Below are 10,882 nucleotides of genomic sequence, written 5' to 3' on the forward strand. Positions count from 1 at the left end.
TAAAATATGCAACACAAATAAACTAAACTCAACCAGATGACTCTTCCTGCCTACAGAAGTTACCATTTAACTTCCCTTTTTGATTCAAACTTCTCGTAAAAATGTGAACTCTACAGTTGCAAGTAGTCAAGACTCACTCAGATTTTTTTTTTAAACCAAAGAAGGAGCAAAGTGGAAGATAAGGAGCCGGTCTCTGCCTCCTCCTGTCTGCCCATTAAAGCCTGAATTCCTCCACAAACTGTTTGTTTTCAGTTCAACTCCTCCAGGGTGCTGCACAAGATAGCCCTGCGCTCCTTTCTGTGCCTGTCTCCGTCTTCTCCGCTGTCGCTGACGCCCCCCCGCTCCCCGTTCTGCTGGGGAATCTGTCTCCTATCAACATGTGGCACATGTCCTTGACAAGTAAAGAGGACCCCTCGCCGCGGGAGCTGGGCCGCCGTGTCAACCTCTGCTTTTTTCCTCCACACTTTCCCTCTCTTAATATTGAGTTGCTGGGATAAAAGGGGGCTGAAGGAATCTAATAACTGTGACAGTGGGGCTTTTTGGCTTTGTTCCTGAAGCTGTGCAGACACACACAGGGTAGTCTGCTGGCTCTAATGAAAGGTTAAATGAATAGGACAAAGTGACAGGAGGTACAATAAAGAAAGAAGAGGGAGGAGAGGAGATGTGTGCAAGCATGTGTCCATGTCTGAGTGCCTTGGCCAGGAGAGCTGCAATATTTAAAACAGATTAGTTTGCGACAGCGCGCGCGTGCATGTGTGTGTGTGTGTGTGTGTGTAGGTGTGTGTGTGTCCGACTGTCCCTCTAGGACACAGATGATGAGGAGGAATTCCAGCATGGGCTTCCTTGATAAACGTTAAGGTCAGCGTTGTAGGAGAGGGCGGGGGAACGGGGGACGCATGTCTCGTCTTGTGCCTCTCTCTGCCTGCGCCTTGGTGGAATGCAAAGTCACATGAAAGAGGCCCTCTTTCTCTCTGAGACTCGTCTCTTGTGTCTGTCTCAAAAGCACCACTGTCCCTCCCCCCCACCACCTCCTGACACATTACCTGTCATCAGATTTCTCCCCCAACTCCAGAAACGGCCTCGCGATCAGATGCACGCACGTGTGTGTCTGCAAAGAGACATTCGCTGAAAAACGTTGCGTTTCCCTCAAACGGGGAAAGTTTGCTGAGACTGAAGCAAACACACAATCCTGTCATCATGAGGCTGCTTATTTACTGTGATTATCGCCACAAATGGTGCCTCTTTCAGCCAACAATCACACGCTCGGTGTTCAAACGTATCATCTAAATTTCTGGTCGGAGCAGTCAATTAAAACCGAGAACCAAGAAGCTGTAACTGAGGTGAGGCTTATGAGTTAATCTGCATGTTTGTGTTAAATCTAAAGTTCAAGATTTTGTCAGAACAATCCAATAAACTCCAAACATTCACTGGTTCTGGATGGTTTTTGTCTTTATTACGGCCAACTCTGTCCAAACTACAGCCCCATTCATTATAATTAATAATAATTAAACTTTTTCATCTTAAAAAATGGTATGTTACGTTCATGCTCTTATTTTGAAGTGGATGAAGACGCAGCAGTTCCATTTCCTGTCTTCATGTTTTCTCTTTTTCTTCACCCTAAGAACTTTTCTTCAAACAAGAAACATACAGAAACAACATTTATATACCGGTAATATCAGTAGTTTTTCGAGGGCAGATATAATTTGAATTGAATATTCAGCATTAGTATTTGCTAAATATTGTGTTGGTTTAGTGATTTAGCGCTAGCAGAACTAATTTATCTTATTGCTACCACAGCTTTTGTAGCTAATTACTGTCTCCTATAGATGAATGTGGAACTAATGTCTATAATTAGTAATATAATTTATAATTATAAAATCTTTATTATGGAACCTTTAAAATGTCTAAAATTACATAAAAGTCTATATTCATGCTCGTATTTTGAAGTGGGTGAGGACGGAGTAGCTCCATTTCCTCTCTTCACGTTATTTTCTCTTTTCCCTCCCAACAACTTTACTTCAAACAAGAAACATACAGGAGCAAAATAACAGTGAGTAAATAATATCAAAATTAAATTGATACATGAGGGTTGTAGTTTTTCAAGGGGAGATATAATATCAGTTGAAGTTAGCGCTTTAGCATTAGCAGAACTAACGTTTATGATTTGTGCTTTATAACTTTTTAGCAGCTAATTACTAAAGTAAACTGTCTCATGCAATTAATGTGTCTTAAATTATATAAAACAGTTCAATTCAAGGCATCGTTTAATCGTGAAAGCAAAAGTATTTTTGAATACTGCATAGAGGCACACATGATCTGTAGCATTAAAATTACAGGAAAACAAGAACTGTATTTTTGTCTTTGTTTTACTTTAGCTGAGAAAATCCAACACTGGGAGAAATATGAATCCATTCAAAGAGTCTGCAGGTGAAATAAGAGTGTCAGGCAGCGTTAGGAGCAAAAGACCGAGACACGCGGGGCAATACCTCCAAAGTCAACATGCTACGTCTCAGTCCTCAGGAATTTTTCATGAGCCACCACTTATCTTGTCATATCAGATTTCTTCCACCAGCCTTTTTAAGGAAAAGGGAAAAGACACCTTTAGGGCAAATTATTCTCTTTTAATCAAATCACTCTGTATGGCCTGAGGATATCCCTCCATACCTTTTGAGTCACCGGGGCACAGCCATTAACGCACACGCCCCGAAAGAAAAAAAAAGAGAAAAGAAATTATCCCTGTCCTCATGCTCTTGTCAGTCTGTTTGGAAATAAGAAAGGAAGAATGAAAAAGAAAGAAAGAAAGAAAGAAGCAAAGAAACTAAAAAAGGACGGGAGAAAGTTAGGAAGAAAAGAAAGAAATGAGGAAGAAGGGAAGAAAGAAATAGCCAAAGAAAAAAAGAGGGAAGAAATGAATGAAGGAAAGATCGGGGGAAAGGAAGAAAAGAAAAAAGAAATAAATAAAAAAGCATAAACAAAGAAAGAACAGAAAGAATGAATGAAACATGGAAGAAATAAACAAAGGAAAGGAAGGAAGGAAAGAAGAAATAAAGAATAAACAAAAATGAGAAATAAATTAAGGAAAGAAAGAGGGAACAAAGAAAGAAACAAGAAGAAAGAAGGGAAAAGGAAGGAAGCGAGAAACAAAAAATGGAAAGATGGAAGGATAGAAGAATGAAAAATGAGATAAAGATGGGGAAAAGGAAACAAAGAAAGAAATTAAGAAAGCAAGAAGGGAAGAAAGACAAAAAGGACACAACAAAAGAAGTAAAAAGGAAGGATGCAAAGATGGAAGGAAAGAAAGAAAAAACCCAACAAGAAAATTAAAGTTCCAACTTCAAGCTGGAGTTTCAATCACAAGTAGAAAATCCAGATTTTCTCACTGCCTGTTCATGGAAATCCAGCGAACAACTTTATCCTGCACTGCAGTTCATGCAGGCAGCAGCCATAAAATATAAATTATATCACATAACCTTATACCTCCCAGCTGAGCCATTTGGTTACAACTCTACTCCTGTTCGCTGCAGCTCCACTTCTCTGGTATTTCTATACTGCAGACATGAGTTACATCCCAGCGCCGCTCAACAACGAACGGATCCCGGCCCAAATGGAACCGACTGGAGCGCCGCCACAGCGAAGTGTTTACTTTACGCAGCTGCTGGTAATTAGCTTTGGACAGAATCAATTAAGGGCACCTTAAACCAGAGGTGGGCAGAGTATCCAGAAAGTATGCTGAAGTAAGAGTAGTACTACTTCAGCATATTTTACTCAAGTAAAAGCAAAAACTTATTTGGAAAACATCTACTCAATAACTGATGAAATGATCAATCATTTAATATTTAAAAATTACATCATCAGAGGCCCAAAATTTAAGGTGGAAATTTTGGTATCTTAAGGACAAAAATGACAATAATTCATATAAGTAACAAAAAAATAATAAAATTAGGCAAAAATACATTTTTTCCAAATCAGTTTCTTTCAATAAAAAACTTATGAATCTTAAAAAAAAAAAACGCAGGTGTGTGTCTGTCTGGGGACTTTTTCATGTTTGTTTTTTATTCAGTGGGTAGAAAATCCAGAAATGATACTCAAGTAAGAGTAAAAATACTTCATAGTAAAATTACTCAAGTAAAGTAAAAAGTACCATGTAGTAAAATAATCCTAAAAGCTGTTTTTTTAGTTACTCAAATAAATGAGTAAATGTAACTAGTTACTACCCAACTCAGTCCTAAGCCTGAGCAGAAAACTCATTTAATTAAAAGCCACGTTTAACGTTTCTCTTTTTGTTTGTCAAAGTGACTTTTAGTAAAGTCACTGAGACTCCTGCAGACGCTTGTCCGTGTTTTCATTTTTTTCCTTCAGAGCATTTTGATGAACATGCAAAATGAAGCTTGAGGAGAAAAAAGACGTGCGTGTAGCGACAAGTCTCAGCTTTACAGCTTAAACACACCTTTTACCACAGAGACTGATTCTAATCTGATTAATTTGCCATTTGCAATTGTGATCTTTCTTCCCACCGCAGACAATACTATCATTTAGCAGATTAAAGCTTTTGTATAATATCAGGCCGTGTCATGAAACAACCAAATTACTTTTAGGGATGACGTTTTGCTTTACAGCACAAAAAAGGAAAATCATTTACACAAAGCTACCTTAACCAAAAATGGATCAGATTTCCGTTTTGTTTTGTTTTTTAGGTCTGAGATGATGACTTAAAAAAACAAAACTGTAATAGAAGAGAGAAATGAACAGATATAAGTTCCTTAATGTTTTTATGTCAGAATCTCAGACTGTTCTCCTTTTTTGTGTTTTAAAATGTAAAACACTAAAGTTGACAATGAAGTTACAATAAATATAAATACAATAAACAGATTTTAGGTAGAAACTCCTCTGGACTGAAAGGAAGCAAGGAAGGAAGGAGGGAAAAAAGAAATAAAGTAGCAACAAAAAAGAAAGGAAAGAAAAATGGAAGCATGAAGGACAGAAGAATGAAAGGAAGGAGGGAAGAAGCAAAGGACAGAAGGAAGGAAAAAGGAAAGGAGTGAAGAAATGAATGAAGAGAAGAAGGAAGAAGGACCAAAAAAGGAAGGAAAGAAAAATGGAAGCATGAAAAGGAGGGAATAGCGAAGGACAGAAGGAAGGAAAAAGGAAAGGAGTGAAGAAATGAATGAAGAGAAGAAGGAAGAAGGATCAAAAAAGGAAGGAAGGATGAAAGAGGAGAGAGGACACAAGCCAGGATATGAGGAAGGAAGGATAAAACAAAAGGACACATTTATACGATGGAATTTCTCATTAATGAGGAAAAACTCTGGAAATAAAAATGTTTTTGATTAGAGTGAAACATTTCAGTGAGACATTTCTGAGGAACTTGGCTCTTAAATGCTCTGAAAATGTGCTATATGAATAAAATTACCTTTAAATTATTTGTGAAAAACGTGCTGCTTTGTGAATGTTTTCAGAGTTTCTAAAGTATTTAATAGAAAATGCAACTTGACATGCTATTGGCTGCTGTTTACCAACCAGCCAATCCAGAAGCAGCATTCATTTTCATTGCTGCTGATTGGCTGAACCCCAAAGTTCGGAGATGAGGACGACTGAAGATGTTAGCTTGGGCGTTAGCGCCAGAACTGTTTCCACTGTGTATTTTAGTGCATGTTAAAGTATATTTGGTGTTTGAACTATTAAAATATGCAGTTATGAGCGTTTTTCGGTAACATTGGCCCCTAACTGTGGTCCCTAATCTAATGCTTATTTTCTCTTTCCATATTTACTACCATGCTACTTCTACAAGCGTTTTACTTGGTGGACATAACCGTAGCAAAAAATGACTTCATCATCTGCAAACCTACTTTAGATTGATGGATTGAGAGAAATGTTTCAACCTGTCAAAGTACTGATGGCAGCCGCCTGGTCTTCTACCTCGCATGCAGCTTCATCATTCACAGTGGAAATACGCCGCGTTCTTTAGCCGCACGTCTTTAGATGTTTCTACGTCTTCAGCTCTGCGCCTCCGGGATGCTGCACCGGTTAAGCAGGTGAAGTGAAATGATGGATGGATTTCTTATAGTTTGACTCCAGTCAAAGTGTGGTATGTTTTCTGTTTTAAATGTAAATCGTTTTGAGTTTCCTGTCCTGTTGTCTCCTTCTGTCTACCTGGATGTTTCCTTTGCCACATCTTCAGCTTGGATTCATGCGCTGCCATCGCTTCCTATTTTCTGCTTGTTTCAACCCCATGCACTAAAACCGTCTCATTTCACTTCATTTAACTTAGCAGTGCAGTGATGAACTATGGAGATAAAAGTGAGGAAAAAGAGATACTGGATATATTAGGATTAACATCGGTATCGACTGATGCTAAAGCTTTTGGAATTTTTTTCAGGATGTCGTGATAAAATGCAACTTGACACGCTATTGGCTCATAGCTTGAACTTGAGCGTTGGTGTCATGGCTCCTCTATGAACTGGTAAAACAGCCCAGCATTTTACATTTCTGCAAGTTTTAGATCCTGATGGCTGGTAACAAAAACTCTCTTGCCCGAATCTAGGCTAATTTAGAATCCTTTCCATTTCTTCAACTAACTGACTCAGATGAAGGCTGAGCTGCAGACTCAGTTGGATAATTGTGCAGGTATTTGTCTATAAATGCAAATGATCTTGTGTCTCCAAAGCCTCAGGAAGTCAGAATGTTCATCTCTTAAAATATTCTGATTTCTTTTCCTTGCTGCAAAGTAAAGGTCTGAGTGAACTCGCTCCAGTATTTTTTTCTTCCTCTCGGTTTGAATTCATGACATTTTCTGATGGCTGTCTAAGAATCACATGAACAGAGACCAGATTTCCTCATGTTTTCTTGAGCGTAAGTGTGTGAGGATTCAGTTTCATACTTTGTGTAGCAAGGAAAAGGAGAAAAGTAATTATCTCTCTCACATGTATGTTGTTCTAAGTTACGTTTTATATTAAATTAGAAGTCCAGCCATCCAATTTGTTTTAACATTTAATCGTGTCTCTGCTTGGTCTCTAAAGTTCACGGTTTGAGTTACGCTGCTGTGTTCAAAGGTTTCCACACAGAGACACCGCTACATTTACCCCCACCTCCCACTTTCAAAATATTACCTTTTCTGTCACTGCCAAGACACACTATCAGCCACACAGGAGATTACTGATAGAGCGTAGCTGGGATGTATCATTACGGCGAGGAGCCACCGCTGGTTGAATTTAAAACACTGCAGAAACGTCGGCTTGATATCATCAGGTGAGACGGAAAATGTGCTCAAAATCTCCACATAGCAGTAAGAATGAAAGACAAAGTTTAGTTTGAGCAGAAATCTGTTTTTGGTTTATGAAATGTGTTTTTTTTTGTAGAAATGATTAAAAGTGGCATAACAATGTCTTATATTTCATCTTAAAGGCGCACATGGCACCATTTTATAGCAAATTACCTTCAGTTGTTATAAAATGCTGTGTATATCAAATTTGATGTCGTAATTTCATGCCTTGAAATTGGGCCTATGTCTCTTTAAGAAGCTCCTCCTCCTTTTGAAACTCCGCCTTCAGGAAGTCATGGCTCCTCTGTTAACCCTTTAGCAACGTTTTTTCCAGCGTTGGACTGAGCAGTAGCTCCTATAGTGAACTCAACTGTTCCACCAGGTGTTTGCTAATTACTGCTGGCTAGTTTGAAGGAGCTGACTGGAGGTGGAGCTGCGTCTCGAAGGCGGAGCCAGGTCCACCGAGGTGTTTAGCATGGCTGAATGGTTGCCATGGAGATGAAAGGATTTCTCAGACATGCATAAGAGAATCAAAGCAACACTCCAGGTATATTTTTGTTGAGGGAATAACTTTATGACATGATGTAAAACTAAAAAAAAAGTAAATTTTACGTAATACTGCCCCTTTAAGTGTCACCTCAGATCATCCAGTAGCAGTCAGTCTTGTGATCAATATGAAGATACCTCTGATTGAAGACTAACAAAGGAAACTAGAGGGTTATGTTAGTAATATTACAGACAAAATCTTACTTGAAAGAAATAAGCAAAGACAAGAAAATCAGTGAGAATTCCAATGAAAAGACTAACATTTGTAATACACAGACAGAGATGGACAGCAGCTGCTTTTCCTTTTACCTTAAAATTGTACAACTTGAAATTACAAAACTAGATTTGCTTCTGAATGGAAATATGCCAATTCTGAAAAACCTCACGATTTTTGTTAAAAGGTTTTGCTGGTAGGATGTTTTATTTTTTTATTTGGCTGGATCAAAAATTGGTTTATTTAAGAAAACTGCAGCAGAAACAGAAACACGGATTTCACATCACACGAGTCACATGATCAATACCACAAAGACGACAACAGGAAGTAGATGCAGGATGATGGCGCACCGTGTTTTTATGAACAAACTTATTCACGGGATTTTAATTGTGTTTCTTATTTAATAGAAACATCACAGTTACGAAATTATGTTTTATCGACGTTAGCGCAGTATTGCTAAAGTTTTGTGTGCATTTCTAAAGGAAACAGCTGATAGATGATCAGCTCTGGCGCCATGACTGAATTATGAATATATCTAATGTAACTGTTTACATCCATCACTGCCATGACTTTTAATGACTTATCACACGAACAATTAGTTTACTTTCTTATTCAATGGAAACACAGAAATAGCAAAATTGTGATTTTTAGACAAAGATTTGCACAAATTTAATGGAAACGCAGCTAATGAGAGTTTAGAAGGAGACAGACAGAGTGGGGTAGAGGACAGTGTGTGTGTGCGTGTGTGTGTGTGAGAGTGAAGGGGTGGTTCACCATGTGAGCAGTAATCAGAGGGAGCCAGCAGGGGGGACAGTGGAGGTTGGTGGGGTCAGAGCAGAGCACCACTAAGCAGCCCTTCTCTTCATTAGGGGCCTCTCTAAGGAGGGGGGGGCGTCACAGGCCTACCTGTCCACCAGATTATTGAACCGACTAACCAGTGGCTCACACACACACACACACACACACACACACACACACACACACACACACACACACACCTCTGATTCTCCCAGACCCAGAGGAATCACGACCCAGCCTCGCTGACAACTTTAACTTTTTCTTTAACCTGACTCCGTCGCCGCTGCCGCTGACCTCAACCACCCTCTACTTTTCGACCTTTGTCACCTTCAGAAGATGAAAAATGTTATTTCCTGAACTCACAAATACTCACACGTCAACAGAACGAAGACGACTGAAACTGCATTTCACCTTGCGACTCAAGAAACTGCAGCATGAGGAAAAAAAGGTCGAGGCTCTGAGATGGACGCCGATGTTTCAAACGTCCCGCTGACAGACGGGCTGCAGAGCATTTGAAGCAGCAACATTTATCCACCACATTTTCTGTAACAGTTTCTTTACTTTCCCTCCCTCTGTCTGCTCATCTCACAAATTGTTCAACCCAAGCTCAGAAGAGTCCTGAACTGATTTAAGACACAGAAGTTCTTCTCCTCAAAAAAACACAGTGAAGATGCGTTTTGGGTTTTACGGTCATAAATAAACTCAGATCTCATGCAAATGGATTTGTTTGTTTCTCAGACTGAATCACAAAGAAAGCAGAATATTTAAGGTTTAGAGGAGGAAGTTTAGAGGAGGCTTCAGGCCTGGCTCAAATGAAATGACATCCAACAAACATGGCACATGTGCACCAGCTTTCTGCTGGCTGATAACATAACGACAGCCAGTGTGTTCAGACAAAATCCTCTAACAGTTTTTAAAGCTGTGCATCAGAGCTTTTTATTTTTAATTCTCCACAAGTCATAAAAAGTTTGCTTCAGTTGAGAAAAAGGGCCTTTATGGTTCAATAAGGCTTCTGTTGTCAGATCTGCTTGTTTCAAAGAAAAACAAAGAACATCAGAAGAGTTTCACTGAGATTCAGTCATCAGATGAAGATGAGAAATGTTTCTTTTTCTGGTGAGTTTATGTCTGATCTTTTTAACTTTTGTCCAAATAAAGTTAAAACTCACTCATTTTATTCAGCAGCAGAGTTTAGTTCGAGTAAATTCACAAATGAGGAGCATAAAAAAAAATCATATTTACCATTGCTGCATGTTGTATCTGACAGACCTCGGGGCTCCTGGGACGTTTGGAGACTTGTCGTCCTGAAAAAAGTCAGATTTCGCCCTCAAGTGGGGGAACTTTCTCCCTCTTCCAGTCGCTTCTGAAATCAGGAACCGCGCTTCGGTTCTTCTCTTTCACCAACTCTGCTTCGATGTTTCTGACAGGGTTTATTCACCTGAAGAACACAGTCACTCTTTGGGGGCTTTTTTGTTTTTGATTTTTAATCCAGCAGGATCGCAGGAGTCGCGGCTGCTTTGCGCGTCGGTTGGATACGCGTCGGTGTCCCGGAGCGGAGCGCTGCGCCTTGCGTCGGTTCAAACCCGCAAAGTGAAGAAATCAAGCTGGAATCACAGACAAGCAGGAGCTGGGCTGTTGCTGCTTGTCCTACCTTGATGAAAAACGGGGAAGAGGGAAGAGAGAGAGGGGGGAAAAACGCCTTCTTTACACTTCCCTGGTGATTTCCTAGTGCAGAGTCAGCAGCACAGTGTGCGCCGAGGAGCTGCGGACGGTCCGGGGTGAATTCAGACCTCTGTTTCAGACCCTGAGTGACTGAACACGGGGTCCATCTGAGCTGATTTACGACGCTGTGTCAGGACCGAGATTCCCGTCTTGTCGCAGCAGATCCGCGGGGGAAAGTCGTAGCCCCGAGATAAGAAGAGCTTGTGCAACGTTTGAAAAGTTTTCAGGGCATTTTTCTGCTGCGCTCATTCCGGTCAGACACGTTTAATGTCGCCTGGGAGCAAACACGCTGAATTAAACTACTTACTTAATGAAGTAAGAAAAATGTCCCAACATTTTAACTTATC

General features: G+C 39.9%; 1 protein-coding gene across 1 annotated transcript in view; it reads right to left on the reverse strand.

Annotated features, from left to right (window-relative positions):
* Positions 1 to 10,131, reverse strand: part of bnc2 (basonuclin zinc finger protein 2) — a 241,306-nt gene extending 231,175 nt beyond the window's left edge. Inside the window, exon 1 of the mRNA XM_016675582.1 lies at positions 10,056 to 10,131. Within this exon, the coding sequence (XP_016531068.1) occupies positions 10,056 to 10,058 (3 nt within the window). The 5' untranslated portion in view covers positions 10,059 to 10,131. The remainder of the gene's footprint in view (positions 1 to 10,055) is intronic.
* Between the last annotated feature and the right edge of the window lie 751 nt (positions 10,132 to 10,882).

This window comes from Poecilia formosa, unplaced genomic scaffold, assembly GCF_000485575.1.
Source record: "Poecilia formosa unplaced genomic scaffold, Poecilia_formosa-5.1.2 Scaffold117, whole genome shotgun sequence".
NCBI classification, from domain to species: Eukaryota; Metazoa; Chordata; class Actinopteri; order Cyprinodontiformes; family Poeciliidae; genus Poecilia; species Poecilia formosa.